This window comes from Pongo abelii, chromosome 16, assembly GCF_028885655.2.
Source record: "Pongo abelii isolate AG06213 chromosome 16, NHGRI_mPonAbe1-v2.0_pri, whole genome shotgun sequence".
Taxonomy (NCBI): Eukaryota; Metazoa; Chordata; class Mammalia; order Primates; family Hominidae; genus Pongo; species Pongo abelii.
The window spans coordinates 102,333,706-102,349,611 of record NC_072001.2 but is presented as its reverse complement, the minus strand read 5'-3'; the positions used below and the strand labels follow the sequence as shown (position 1 = coordinate 102,349,611).

At 47.3% G+C, this 15,906-nt stretch overlaps 1 protein-coding gene across 38 annotated transcripts in view; it reads left to right on the top strand.

Moving 5' to 3' along the window:
• Positions 1-15,906, top strand: part of TTC23 (tetratricopeptide repeat domain 23) — a 112,167-nt gene that overhangs the window by 73,342 nt on the left and 22,919 nt on the right. For 35 of the 38 annotated variants that reach the window (XM_054531938.1, XM_063716725.1, XM_063716739.1 and 32 more), the window contains one exon: positions 13,796-13,923. The exons of the other annotated variants lie outside the window; for them this stretch is intronic. In XM_054531938.1, the coding sequence (XP_054387913.1) occupies positions 13,796-13,923 (128 nt within the window). The remainder of the gene's footprint in view (positions 1-13,795; positions 13,924-15,906) is intronic. 38 annotated transcript variants of the gene reach the window in all.

The following is a 15,906-nucleotide window of genomic DNA, read 5'->3' as shown; positions in this document are numbered from 1 at the left end:
TCCATCACACCTTGCAGATCTCTTGTTCTGGCCTACTAGAGCTTGAAGCACCTTTTTAGATCTGGAGGAGCCTGTATAAGGATGGAGAGAGGAGACAGGTGACCTTTCTTGTCCCTGCTCCCTAGAACATTCCACACTAACCATCAGGTTTGCTTGTTGGTGCCTAAAATTCATGTAATAGGAGGAAAGTACTTTCTATTCCATACCTATTAATAACACACTTAAAATACATGTTTGATGGAAACTCCTAGAATAGCAAGTCACAAATCTAAATGTCTACAGGAACCAAGGAAGCAATGTGAGTGAGGCAGGTGGTTATCAGAAACCAGCAGCAGCAGCAAGCATAGTTATAAATGGTAGCTAACTGATGGCTGTAGTATGAGAGAGACAAAACAGAGTGGTGAGGATTGTGGTAAATTAAAACTCATACTTGCTACTTAAGCTCCAGCCCCTGGCAGCCATGTGGAAGGGAGGCTTATATTGGCAGAGCTCCTTTTTTAAGAGAAGGTAGAAATTTGGAGTTTTATTGGAGAATCTTCAATTTTTTTTAAATTATTTTTTATTTTTTTAGAGACAGGGTCTCACTCTGTCACCCAGGCTGGAGTGCAGTGGCGCAATTATAGCCCACTGCAGCCTCAGACTCCTGGGCTCAAGTGGTCTTCCTGCCTCAGCCTCCGAAGTAGGTGGGACTACAGGCACACACTGCTTGCACCCAGCTAATTTAAAAAATTCTTTTTTAGAGACAGTCTTGCCAAGGATGGTCTCGAACTCCTGGCCCTAGGCTACCCTCCCATCTTGGCTTCCCAAAACTCTGGGATAACAGGCATGAGCCACCACAGACCCAGCCCAATTTTTAACTGATGGTAACTAACTGAAATATGTTTAAGGGTCTGAGTGGGTCAAAACAAGTGCGAAGGCTGGATCTGTGACTTTTGACCTGGAAAGCAAGAGTGTCAGGTTGCAGTCAGATCTTTCCTGTTTTCCTTGGGGGCGTAAACTGGCAGAGTAAGGGGAGGTGGGTCCATTCCTGAATGAATACCAAACAGAGAGGAGGCTAAGGCCAAAAGACCATCTTTTTGCCTAGAGGGATTCTGGTTTCCAGCACTTGACCCAGTGCTCACTGTACTCACTGCAGGTATGAATTGAGTGGGACCTAGTGAATCTGTGCCCTAGAATGCTATTGTCCCATAGCTGTGAAGTTAGGCCACTCTGCTTTGCATGACTTATGGAATCAGAGGCAATCCAATTTTAGTTATATATTTTTAAAAAGTTTTCCAGTCTAAATATAGCACTCTATTGCCTTCTCTTAAATTGAAAATGATAATAATACCTACTTGATACAGATAATAAATATGTGATAATTAAATGACCTCACACAGTTATAATATTAATAGCTACCGCTTATATACGGCATATCAGCAATGGTTCTCACCGCACTACGTTTATTAATTCAGAAATCCTTGCAACTCGATGAGATAGGTACATTTATCCCCATTTGTTGGATGGAGAAATTGAGGCACCCAGAGATTAGGTAATTTTTCCAAGGGCCCATAACCAGTGAGTGGTAAAGATATGAATGAACCCAGGCAGCCAACCACCCCAGAGGCTCTTTATGCCATGTCACGTTATAGGGTCTGGCACTTCACATGTCTCCTCCCACCTTAGGCCCACCCAAAGAATCTGTAGGCAGACAAGGGACACAGGAAGAATGAAGGCAGCCCAGAGAAAAGGGTGTGGAGTGCCAATGGGAAGGCCTGGGGCCCAGGAGCATGCAGAGAATCTCAGCTCCAACCTGCAGCAGCTGAGGGCATTCGGTGACATGCACTCAGAAAGCCCACTTGCCAGTCAGGATTGAAATATGTGAGGAACCACTTTGGGAGTCCAAGATGGGTGGATCACATGAGGTCAGGAGTTCGAGACCAGCCTGGCCAGCATGATGAAACCCCGTCTCTACTAAAAATACAAAAATTAGCCGGGTATGATGGTGCACGCCTGTAGTCCCAGCTACTTGGGAGGCTGAGGCATGAGAGTCACTTGAACCTGGGAGGCAAAGGTTACAGTGAGCCAAGATTGTGCCACTGCACTCCAGCCTGGGCAACATGGCAATACTCTGTCTCCAAAAAAAAAAAAAATGTGAGAAACAAAGTAGATGGGTAAGAAGACAACTTCTCCCAGGCACAAGGAGTTGGGACTGATAGTTTTACAAATTGGGAAAGGGGGTGGCTTCTGCATTAGGACTGGAGGATTGGTTGCTTGAAGCAGAAGCAAAAGATGACTGAGAGGCCGGGCCCAGTGGCTCACACCTGTAATCTCAGCACTTTGGGAGGCCAAGGTGGGTGGATCACGAGGTCAAGAGATAGAGACCATCAAACCATCCTGGCCAACATGGTGAAACCCCATCTCTACTAAAAATACAAAAAAATTAGCTGAGTGTTGTGGTGCACACCTGTAGTCCCAGCTACCCAGGAGGCTGAGGCAGGAGAATCACTTGAACCCTGGAGGCAGAGGTTGCATTGAGCCGAGATTGTACCACTGCACTTCAGCCTGGCGACAGAGCGAGACTCAATCTCAAAAAAAAATAAAAAAAAGAGAGAGACTCAGGAGCAAGCAAGAATCATAATAATGACAGCAACAATGACAGTAACAACCATAGCAGCAGCACTTGGGCACCTCTTGTATGCAGGTGCTGGTACTTCCACAGACATGCTCATTGAATCCTTTTAACAACCCTTGGAGGCAGGACAGGACCTCCCATTTTACAGATGAGTTCATACTGCCACCTCTTCGTACCAGAAAGTACCATGAATCTGAAGGACCTACTGTCTCTACTCATTGTTCTACCCCAAAAGGACCAAGTCCCCATCAGTCTGTATGGTGCTCCTAGGCAGGCCCTTGTCAGATTCAGCACCCATCACCCAGAAGACACTTGAACTGTTTATCACCCTGATGCTGTTAGGAAAAAAGCTTACTGAGGTCCTAAAGGTGAGTAAATGCTAAGTGAGGAGCCAGGGCAGACAAGCAGTGGGCTAGAAATAAATGCTGATTGTCCTGCAGCAACATGAAGTCCTGGAACAGGTGCAAAAAGGTGCACAAACCTTTGCCCCTAAGGCCTCAAACGAATCACCTAAATGGGCAAATCAGGAACAATAAAAGCAAGAAGAACCCTCAAACTATTCCTACCCCACGAACATAGTTTAAAAACTGCTGCCATTGAAATCCTTGTGCCCACAGTGGCAGATGTGGGCAAGGCTGGAAAAGAGCTCACCAGGCCAGCATGTGTGGCACGTGTGGGGAATCAGCTTCCCTCCAGAAGCAGAAATGCAACAGGCACCACCCACCAGGGGCTGCAGCAGGAGCACAGGTGGGTACATTCCCAGTGTCTTTTATGTCACCTCTCTGCTGTCCCCTCACATGGCCACTGCCCCCACAGCAGGAATGAAAGAAATCTACGGCGGCCTAGGTTTCTCCAGGCCTCTGCTGCCTCCACCAGGGAGAAATAAGAGAGGGCAATTTGCAACTTATCTTGGTGTAACAACTAAGGGGCAACCAAATCCCTCACAGCTCTCAACAGCACAGGACTTTCTGACCTGGACGTTGGTCACTTCTAATTCAGAAGTCCTGGCTGGATCCCAGGAGCAAATCTGCACATTCCACCCAGCACCAAGGGGGAATCTTAGCTCTGCTCTCCTGTGCTTAAACCTGTTTGTACGGGGTACAAAGACTTTTGGGGGGTTGGTTTTGATTTTGATTTTTGAAGAAAATAATTACTAATGAGAAAAATTTCTCCTTTGAGGATTCTCTGTAGCCTGCCTGCTTGCGTGCGGAATGCCCATTGAAGGCATTGCCCTCTAACTAACAAAATGCCACTGGCCAAGAAGCAAGTGTTTCAGTCTCAACGCACAAGCTGATCCCTTTGCTCTGTGCCTTCCCTGTATTCCTTATGCAGACAAAACTGCCCAAGAAGTCACGAAGGCTTGTGATTGCATAAAGATTCCCAATTCAGGCTCCTGGAATGTCACTAACCTGAGCCTGGCCAGCTTCCCAGAGCAGCCATAGACAAACTTGGTATTAACAGCTTTCCCAACCCTGCTAAGTGTTCAGGGCATTGGCTTTGTGTTTATAACTCATCTCCTAAAGGATATTAAAATGAAATGGTTCAAAGCCAAGAACATTTCAGCCTTTGGGAGGGCAGAGCCTGCTGAGTGCAGGCGGCCTTGTTTGGAAGTAGCCCCATCTGCGGCCTGGGCTCTTGCAGGCCAGGGAGTTCTGCAGCGTTCAGTGACAGCAGATGGAACGGGCTCTGTCCGGTTAGAGCTTAGGGGGCAGGGGCTGACTAAATGGATTCCTAAGATATAATTTCCTATGCACGAATATGTATATCTCCCCCGCCCCCACTGGTCCTAGCCTCTAGCCACATTTTACACAGTAGACTGGAAAAATGTCAGTATCGGAAGCTGGACACTGCATCTCACCCAGGTCTCCTCTTTTTTACCTTACACGACCCTCCCTTTTCTCAACTCTTCCCTCTGTGGCCTGCCTTTTCAGCTTGCCCAGTGCTGGGCTGTCCCCACTCCCTGCTCACTGGGTTACTGTTGCTCCTTGGGCCCCGTGTGTTCCAGAGAGACCAGAAATCAGGCACCCCTGGTGTACACAGGCCCTAGGTCTTATGGGCCCCTGACAGGTGACATGGCCCCTGACAGGTGACAGGGAGCAGCCACAGTGAGGTGTCCTTTACCTTCCCATGCTCTTAGCTGTCCCTACTACGTCTCTCATGATGCCTCCAACCTCAGCTTCCAAGCGGGACCTGGTGGTACAGTCAAGTGAGAGTAAGTCACGGCCGGCCACGCTCCAGCTGCCTGTCTCCCTTCAGACTTCCCACTCCCCTGGGCCCCTGTGCGCTCTGAGAGAGCCTTCCTCTGTCCCTTCTCAGGGCCCATTTGTTTTTACAAAATGCCCAACCAGCCTGAGTTTGGCCTTGCCTTTGAGCTCCCCAAGCAGCACATGTGGCATCCATCCCTGCTCTGTGCCCCACAGGGAGTGAGGGAGAAAGGGGAAGTGAGGGTGCAGTGGAGTGAGGCTGAGGCCCAGAGAAGGAAAGAGATGCCCCATACTCTGTTTTCACCAGCATTAGGAGCATCTCTTCTCAGAAACTTCTGGAAGTCACCCTAGAGTTGTCACATCTAGGGGATTGGGGTCCAGGGTCACTCAGCAAGTTAGAGGCCAAGAAAGGCCTAGAATGGAACCCAGGTGCTACCTACTTACCACACTCCAGACCCAGAGAGGGAGTTGTCCCATCCCCACCCCACCCTGCTGAGGGTGCAGGGCTCTGAGCAGCCCTAAAGGACAGGCAGGTAGGGGCCGCAGGGGTTGGCAGCCCTTGGGGCCAGTGAAGGAGGAGGAGAGGAGTTTGTGCATTGACCCCTCTAGCTGGGGCAGAGCTGAAACCTCATCAGGCTTGCTCACCAACTGCTGTCCCTTCATTGTGTCTGAGAGCAAAGCCTGTCACTTCATTTCTTTCCTGGGGAGGCTGAAGTGCATGAGCAGCATGATGACCACGTTCATGAGGTTCGGGTTTGTCACTTCTGAGCTGGTTTGTAATTTGTGTTCAGAACTTCTTAGAGAAGCCTATGTAACTTACACCCCGACTTGGCTTCAAAAAGGATTTTTAAGGCAGCTTATGGAAAACGCATCTACATCACCAAGACAAGTGACAGGAACTTGAGGTTACTGGAAGCCTTCACTACATGGTGGCCCCACGTTGCGGTGATGGAGGGGGCTGGTCACTTTCCTGGTGGTGAGGACACTTAAGGCAGGCAGATCCCAATGGCGACCAAGCCCTGTGAGGGCACTCTGCATATGTATACCTTGCGAGCCTCACCTCGTCTGCTGCCACTGGATCACTTCACTTTATGGATGCACACCCGTCCCTGGAGATGGCCACGGACTTCCCTGTATCACACAGCTAGTGAGCAGCAGCCCTGCCACTCCCTGAAGCCATGTCACAGGACCCTGTCTATGGCACTGGGAAAGCGTTCCTCATGAAGAAGGTCTCCTGTGAGGACCACTGAAGGCTCTGGGGTGAGGAAAGAGTCTCTTCCGGGCTTTATGTGTTCTCAGGCTTCCCATGTGGCCTCCACAAGATAGCAGACTCGAACAGCAGCCCCCAGCAGGGTCTAAGTAGCTTCAATGTGTTTCCTGGGTGAGGGAGCTCCTCCGGGTTAGCGCCAGGCTAAGATTTGGGACTTTCCATTTTTAAACTCCCTGGGGTCCTTTGCAGTTGGTACAGAGTAGGGACTATTTCCTAAGACTGCTACAAAAGACAATCGTCGCATTATACACAGAGGCCTCCCTCTTAATGAAAGCTGTCCTTACTGTTCCAGCTTCTGCCTTAGGGCAGCCACAGGAAAATGAATGCAGGGTTACTGGAATTTATTTTCATTAAAAGCCTCCTGACCTCCCCTGCAGTGGGCCACATTGCAGTCCTGCATTCCTCTTGCTCTTGGGATGAAGCCTTGTTTTCTTTTGCCTGTATATGAACATCTCTACACAGAATCTTTCAGGGTCTTTTGGAATGATGTGGCTCCAAGTCCTCAGACAGAGCCGTCTGGAGAGACATCAAACCACCCTGCCCACCGAGCCACACCTTCTCCCTGCTCTAACTCACAGACAACCTAAACATTCTGTTACAGTGAAAATAGAAGATTCATGGCCTTGGAACACCTGTGCCATTAGGGCTCAGATTTACAAGCTAAGTCATGCTCCTGTGTTTTAGAAAATGACCTCAGCTTCTGCCCAGGCCTTCGGCATCAGATTGCAGAGGATTCTAGAAGTGGTTTTCAAAGGTAGGGATGGCCTTGTGTGAGAGTGCTGAAACTGCTGGCTCTTTGTGAACCCACACCCTGTTGCAGGGCACAAGGTTCAGGCCGGCAGGCGGCAGCCACTTGAAGGGGCTATGACTTCCTGTCCTTCTGGAAATCCTGCTGTCACTTGTCCCAGGCGGAGATAGACTGGGATGTCCATTGCCAGGAGAATAAACTGCTTCTCAGGAATTGACCCCTTTGCTTTAGTAACAGGACTCAATTTGCCCTCTCCTCAAAGGCTGCTTATGTGGATTTAGTTCTCAAAGTTAATTTGGAGGTGAGGGGGTTGGGGGAAATAAGTCAGGATCTTGCAATAAAGGAGTTTTCTTATATACCAGATAAAGATAAAAGTGGTTTGAAATCTATAGACAGGGAAGGTGCACACGTGGACGCACTAGACCTTCCTCTGTTCCTAAGCTCTAGGCCATTCTAATATATAGGGGTCCTAACCTGAGTTCACAGATGCCTGATGTGTGGCTGGCTTGCATGTGACAACATCTGTCTGGGAACCCTCTATCTGGCCTTATCCCCCTCTGACTAGAGACCTACCAGGAACAAAAATGGAAAAAGCACAAAACCTTAGAGAAGCCAAGGACTTAAAGGAAGAAAGAGAGCAGTGACTTGAGGAGGCTGCCCCCAGAGCGCAGATTCCCAGGCAGGGCCCATCTCCGTCTGCCCACCACAACACCTGGCCTTCTGTCACTTCGATAGCCATGTTGCCTTCATGTAAGGAATACACTCCTTCCGCACTCTTCTCCTTTCCTTCCTCCCTCGCACCCATTCCCTCTTCCAGAGGTCCACGTACACTAACAAGCATCCTCTTTGGAAAATATGACTGGGCGTCCCTAAGTCTGAGGTTAGGAGCCATTTGCACATTAGTTGGAATTGAACCCTGCAGCGTCCTCCCTCAAAGCTTCTCTGTGAGCTGAGCTGCACTGAGGGAAAGGAGCATGCCATTCTCGGGTTGAGAGGACCAGCCCAAATGGGGTGCTTTTCAGGGCAGTTAGGGGAAGGAATCCTGGGAGGTGGGAGAACATTACAAAGAAAAGGACTAGAAAGATGTGAGATGTGGCTGTGTCCACCCATGCCAGGGAGATCGGCTCCTATCCCAGGAGAGGGCAGGGAAATGCTCCCTAGCCCTTTTGGCCTCTGCCTTTCCCTGAGCATAGCAATGCTGCTTCAGCCAAAGCCCGGAGTCTGAAACTCAGTGCACGAATTGCCCCATGCCTTATACATCTGCAGGTCTTCACGGTAAGCACAGTAAGGGCCCATCTTTAGGGACAAGGCTGAGATGCAGAAAGACCTTTACTTTTAAAAAGAATTGCTCAGCTACATTCTTTAGTTAACTCCCAATTAGCCAGAAAATTAAAATACCGAAAGAGTACTCCACTCCTGACTATCTTCATTCATTTTAGACATGAATGTTCATCTCTGTAATGCTTTGATAATCAACAAAATTAATGCCACTTCATCCTCAACATTTGCTGACATTAGATTATCAAAGTAGCCAAAGTTAATACTCAGTTTGCACATTAAATCTGTAACGTTTTCTCGCATGGGTCAGCTATGAGGAAGAGATGTAACATTTTCCACGTGGCAGATTTTCTCCCACCAAGACAAAAACTTGTGAGGAGTGCTCCAGAAATGCATCTGCTGGTCTGGCTGGGGACAGGCCCCATTGAAAGACAGGGTTACAGGAATCCAGTTCAATTGATTTCTGCCTAACTGCAGACCCCAGGGCCAGCTGGCACTGAGTGCAATTCCTGCTCCTGCCTGGCAACTGCCTAGAATCTACATGAAGTAAGTCATGCAGATGAACATAACTTGTTTCAGACCTAAGCTTTCTTTAGGTTGACTAGATTTGGTAGACATATTTCCAAAGTGTTTACGTCTCTCCTTTCTAACACAGATCCTATGGAATGTAATTAGATCATTTCTTAAGACCCAGGATTCTCATTGTGAATTTCAGGCATGTTCTCAGAGCTCTTGAGGTGTACAGGGCTGTTTATCTGCAAAGGATGCTAGACTTCTGTGTCTTTTGATCTCTCTGTGTGTTTTCATGTTTCTGTCCTCTCAATGTCCATTTCTGTCACTTGTTGCTTCCAGTCTGCCTGCTATTTCAGCCTAGTATGGGGACCCATAGCTACAATTATCAAAACTGTCCCTAAAATTAAAATCATCAACATTTATTGAGCACCAACTATATGTCAGTCCTGTTATCATTTATTCATATGCATTCATCTGTTTACTCCTTATACCTCCTTATAAGGGAGTTATTAATATAATGGTCCCCTTTTCCAGATGGGGAACACAGCAAGGCACACAGCTGTAAGGGGCAGAGCCAGAACATGGGCCTAGATAACGCAAGCCCAGAGCCTGCTCTCTTTGCCATTCACCCTGCTGCCTCCAAGAAGCAGCACACTTCACCGGTGCCGGTTGGATTTTTGATCCTCGTGTGTTCTAGAGAGCAGCACACTTCACCGGCGCCGGTTGGATTTTTGATCCTCGTGTGTTCTAGAGAGCAGCACACTTCACCGGCGCCGGTTGGATTTTTGATCCTCGTGTGTTCTAGAGAGCAGCACGCTTCACCGGCGCCGGTTGGATTTTTGATCCTCGTGTGTTCTAGAGAGCAGCACGCTTCACCGGCGCCGGTTGGATTTTTGATCCTCGTGTGTTCTAGAGAGCAGCACGCTTCACCGGCGCCGGTTGGATTTTTGATCCTCGTGTGTTCTAGAGAGCAGCACGCTTCACCGGCGCCGGTTGGATTTTTGATCCTCGTGTGTTCTAGAGAGCAGCACGCTTCACCGGCGCCGGTTGGATTTTTGATCCTCGTGTGTTCTAGAGAGCAGCACGCTTCACCGGCGCCGGTTGGATTTTTGATCCTCGTGTGTTCTAGAGAGCAGCACGCTTCACCGGCGCCGGTTGGATTTTTGATCCTCGTGTGTTCTAGAGAGCAGCACGCTTCACCGGCGCCGGTTGGATTTTTGATCCTCGTGTGTTCTAGAGAGCAGCACGCTTCACCGGCGCCGGTTGGATTTTTGATCCTCGTGTGTTCTAGAGAGCAGCACGCTTCACCGGCGCCGGTTGGATTTTTGATCCTCGTGTGTTCTCGAGAGCAGCACGCTTCACCGGCGCCGGTTGGATTTTTGATCCTCGTGTGTTCTCGAGAGCTGCACGCTTCACCGGCGCCGGTTGGATTTTTGATCCTCGTGTGTTCTCGAGAGCAGCACGCTTCACCGGCGCCGGTTGGATTTTTGATCCTCGTGTGTTCTCGAGAGCAGCACGCTTCACCGGCGCCGGTTGGATTTTTGATCCTCGTGTGTTCTCGAGAGCAGCACGCTTCACCGGCGCCGGTTGGATTTTTGATCCTCGTGTGTTCTCGAGAGCAGCACGCTTCACCGGCGCCGGTTGGATTTTTGATCCTCGTGTGTTCTCGAGAGCAGCACGCTTCACCGGCGCCGGTTGGATTTTTGATCCTCGTGTGTTCTCGAGAGCAGCACGCTTCACCGGCGCCGGTTGGATTTTTGATCCTCGTGTGTTCTCGAGAGCAGCACGCTTCACCGGCGCCGGTTGGATTTTTGATCCTCGTGTGTTCTCGAGAGCAGCACGCTTCACCGGCGCCGGTTGGATTTTTGATCCTCGTGTGTTCTCGAGAGCAGCACGCTTCACCGGCGCCGGTTGGATTTTTGATCCTCGTGTGTTCTCGAGAGCAGCACGCTTCACCGGCGCCGGTTGGATTTTTGATCCTCGTGTGTTCTCGAGAGCAGCACGCTTCACCGGCGCCGGTTGGATTTTTGATCCTCGTGTGTTCTCGAGAGCAGCACGCTTCACCGGCGCCGGTTGGATTTTTGATCCTCGTGTGTTCTCGAGAGCAGCACGCTTCACCGGCGCTGGTTGGATTTTTGATCCTCGTGTGTTCTAGAGAGCAGCACGCTTCACCGGCGCTTCACCGGCGCCGGTTGGATTTTTGATCCTCGTGTGTTCTAGAGAGCTGCACGCTTCACCGGCGCTGGTTGGATTTTTGATCCTCATGTGTTCTCGAGAGCTGTACCTGAAGGTCACGGAGGCCACTTGGGAAGCACCTGGCATTACCGTCACAGAAGGAGAAAAATAAGCCCAAATCAATTCATTGGAAAAGATAATGAAACAGATAAAACACTAGCTGGCCTAATCAAGAAAACAGAGAGGAAGTACAAATACAAAACTAGAAATGACAGAAGGGAATAACCAAATATTGAGGAAATTTCTAAAAGCAAAAGATAATGTTTTATACAGTGCTCCATAATAAATATGATATTTCCAAGTGGAATGCAAGTAGACCACTGTATATATGGGTCATAATCTTCCCCAACAGACTTTATGTGCTTGTCATGTGTCACCATGAAGCTATCTTCAACAGGTGCTTCTGTGGGAGTCCCATGTCTCTTGGGGGAGGAAGCCGTCACATTTTCCTCTTCTAGGGTAGGGGCAGCAAACTTATGCACATGGGCCAAATTTGCTCACCACCTGTTTTTGTAAATAAAGTTTTATTGGAACATGGTTATGCTCATTCATTTATATATTGTCTACAGCTGCTTTCATGCTACAACAGCAGAGTTGAATAGCAACAATGGGGATCATACGGCCTGCAAAGCCTAAAATATTTACCATCCTGTCCTTTACAGAATAAGTTTGCCAACCCCTGTGCTAGAGCCCTGTGGTTTTTCCAGTTTCAGACTAGTTTCTGTGCTGGTTTCTTGGTTCAGGACTTCCAGACCAAGTAGGTGGTACACATTCAGACTACATATATGCTTATTTCAGGTATTCTTTTTCTAGTCAGAGCCTCTGGATAGACACCCTTAATTCCACACCTGGAACCAGTGCAATTGTTCTTATCTTCATTTTAGAGATTCCTGGCTGTCTTAGTGTTTGGGAAGCTATCACAAAACACCATAGACTAAGTGGCTTATAAACCACAGAAGGTATTTCTCACAGTTCTGAAGTCTGGAAAGTCCCAGATCAAGGCTCTGGTAGATTTGGTGCCTGACCTGCTTCCTGGTTCGTAGACAGCTGTCTTTTCACTGTGTCCTCACAGGGTGGAAGGAGGGAGGAAACTCTTTGATGGTGTCTTTTATAAGGACACTAATCCCATTCATGAGGGTGCCATCCCCATGACTTAATTACCTCTGAAAGGCCCTGCCTCTGAATATCATCACCATGGGGGTTAGATTTCAACACATGAATTTGAGGGGGACATAAATATTCAGACGATAGCACTGGCTGTATTCATTTTATTTCCTGCGTAACAAATTTGTTAACTCACCCATTTATTACCTTGCAGTTCCGTAGGTTAGAAGTCTGGTGTGCTAAGGCGTGCTTCTCTGCTCAGACTGAAATTGCATTGTTGGCCAGCTCCACTCTCAACTGGAGGTTGGGGTGTTTTCTGAAGCTCATTCCTGTTATGAGCACAGTTCAGTTCCTTGCAGCTGTAGGACTGAAGTCCCTGTTTTCTGGAGAGCTGGTGGCCAGTGACCCCTCTCAGCTCCCGCAGGCTGCTCTTGCTGAGGTCCTTCCACTATATCCCTCTCCATCTCAGCAGCAGGCAAAATCCTTCTCATCAAATCTCTGTCACGCTTTCCATAAATATGACTTCCTTTTCTGCTACCAGCCAGAGAAAACTCTGCTTTTAAAGGGCTCCTGTGATTAAGTCTGGCCCAGGGGATAATCTTTCTGGTTTTTTGTTTTTGTTTTTTTTTTTGAGACAGGGTCTTGGCTTTGTTACCCAGGCTGGAATACAGTGGTGTGATCACAGCTCACTGAAGCCTCAACCTCCTGGGCTCAAACAGTCCTCCCACTTCAGCCTCCCAAGTAGCTGGGACGACAGGTGCACATCACCACATCTGGCTAATTTTTTTTTTTTGTATTGTTTATTGTTTGTTTCGCCGTGTTGACCAAGCCGGTCTTGAACTTCCAGGCTCAAGCGATCCTCCCACCTTGGCCTCCCAAAGTGCTTGGATGACGGGTGTGAGCCACCACCCCCGGCCATAATCTTGCTTTCTTAAAGTCAGCTGTACCCTATAACATAAGCTCATCTCAGGAGAACTATATCTTCATACTCACAAGTTCCATCCATAACCACAGGGGAGGGACTACACGAGGGCAAGGGTCACAGGTCACCTTAGAATTCTGCTGGCCACACCAGCTTTTTGCAGGGAGTCCTATTCAGCTTTCCACCACAAATGAGCCTCAGGCTTCATCCCTAGTCCTGCTCGGGCTTAGATGGACCTTTTTTCTAATATGCTCATGGGCCATTCAACCTCAGCTCCCACTCACTTCTCTGGCTTTTAGTTCTCTCGTCATTTTCCATACCTGAGGGTTTTCTTTTTCTTGCATTCAAGGTTGGCATGCATTTAAAAATATTTGTGTTATATTATAACCAGTATGTTGAAGTATTTGGAATGACTGGGGTTTTGAATGATTTCTTCCCTTAGCAGCATGTCAGCAATATTTTCCAGATTTTTCATGTTTTAGAAATATGTACCAAGATTACACTCCAAATCCATCAAAATAAATGAACTTTCAGAGTCCTACCCTTAGTAAAGTCATAGTTACCCTATAACTAAAGTTATAGGAAAAATTAATGGTTGATCAACCTGAAAACTTACCAGTGTATTCAGATCTGGGGCATAGTTTCTTCTTTTGCAGTAACTTTTCTTTATGTATCACCGGGAAAGCTAGATGTATGAAAATTAAAGAAAGTAAATTATGGTATCCTTCGAGACCTAAATTCTTTCTAATGAAACAGGCAGATTAATGGGCAAAGGACAGTCTTAACTGTTTTTTCTTGTCCCAATACCTCTTTCCAAATAGCTCAACACTGCTAACAGTATATTTATTCTGTTTCCATTTCAAATCTGTGAGCAGTTTTCAAAGTTATAATAAATGCTTTTCTTCAGATGTAGCTGAGCAGTATTTTCAAGAGAGCATGGCTCATCTTAAGGATTCTGAAGGGATGGGAAGAACCAAATTTCTTTCAATTCAAGATGAATTTTGCCATTTTCTACAAATGACTGGACAAAAAGAGGTAAGTGAGTTTGGATCACAATTGTCTAGTTATTCACAGTTGATATCCAAAGGGCAACTCCTTTACTCTGCAGGCATCCATTAAGCACCTACTGTGTGCAAAGCATGTGCCAGTCTCTAGAGGGACACATAAATAAGGCTAGGGCTCCTTTGGGGCAGCTTCCAGAGATACTTGTTCTTAGAAGCTGGGAGACTTTATGAGAATATAGATTGTCATGCCCACTTAAAAAGATCCTAAAGAAATAGTGGACAGGCCCTGCTTATTGAAGTCCTGCAGATCTGGCTGGAATAGTGTGGCAGTTAGTGTGTCTAATCCTTCTCTCCTTGGTTTGGGTACTGAATGGAATTTGCATGTCTAAGGAAAACTATACGGTGCAGAAGTTACAGCTCAGTTGTTTAGTATTGATTCGTACAAGCGTGATTTACATGGCTTATAAAAATAGAACAAGACCAAGACCTTACATTCATTGGTAATTAAACCCTTGGGAACGTGTTCCTTGCAAAGCCTAACATACCGTTGCTTTATTTCTTTATATGTGTGTGTGTGTGTACACATATTAATACATATATACACACACAATGGCCCACAGATACTGCGGAACAATTATATATATACGTGTGCATATATATGTATATATGTATGTGTGCATATATGCCCACACCCTCTTCTCAGTGCCCCTAAGTCCTGTTTACTCTTCACTCCTCTCCGTTAAGCTTTTTTTTTTTTTTTTTTTTTTTTCTGAGACAGAGTCTTGCTCTGTCACCCAAGCTGGAGTGCAGTGGTGCAATCTCGGCTCACTGCAACCTCCGCCTCCCAAGTTCAAGCAGTTCTCTGCCTCAGCCTCCTGAGTAGCTGGGATTGTTACAGGCCCCTGCCACCATGCCCAGCTAATTTTTTTGTATTTTTAGTAGAGATGGGGTTTCACCATTTGGCTAGGCTGGTCTTGAACTCCTGACCTCATGATCCACCCGCCTCAGCCTCCCAAAGTGCTGGGATTACAGGCATGAGCCACTGTGCCCGGCCTCTGTTAAGCTTTTCTTATCAGAGGTTAACGCCATCTCAGTTTCCTAGAAAACCATACATACATACATATATAGACACATATGTACACACACACACACACATATATATAGTTGTTCCTCAGTATCTGTGGGGATTGGTTCCAGAGCCCCCAAGGATACCAAACTCCAAGGATGCTCAAGCCCTTGTACAAAATGGTGTCACATTTGTATATATCCTAGACATAGCCTCCTGAATACTTTATATCATCTCTAGATTGCTTATAATACCTAATACAATGTAAATGCTATGGTAATAGTTGTTACACTGTATTTTTTATTTGTATTGTTTTTATTGTTGTATTGTTATTTTTATTGTTTTTTCCCATATAATTTTTGATCTAGGGATATGGAGGGCTATGTATTTTTTTCAACTCTAACCTATCATGGCAAATCTTGGAAATGAAAAACTTTATTTCCCTTACCGTCTGTAGACCTCCTCCCCCACAGCTCTTTTCTCATCCTTAATCCCCCCTCCACCCCCACCTTCTGTCAGTTAGGGAACACGGGCTTTTATGCAGATATACCCATGTTTCTCAGGCCAAAGTAGGGCCACAATCATCAGGACAAATGGGAGTTTCAGGATGTTTCTCGGTCACCCAACCCCAGGGAGAGAGAGGGGCCTTCCAGGGGCCTCAGATTCCCTCCCCATCCCCCCCTCACATCTCTAGAAGACTTAAGGGGAGTGCTCAGGTCAGAATAATGGGGTAGGTTTGCCCCCTCATGCCCCACTCCGTCCAGTTCCTCAGCGATTTTTTTCCTCCAAAATAGATCTTGACTGCATCCATTGTTCTCCATCTTTAGTCCTGCCACTCATCATCTCTTGCCTGGACCACTCTAACAAGTTCCTGTCTCTCAGCTGCTTTTTCCATGTTTGCCCTCTTCTAGTCCACTCAGAATAAGGAAGCCATGGTGATGTTTCCAA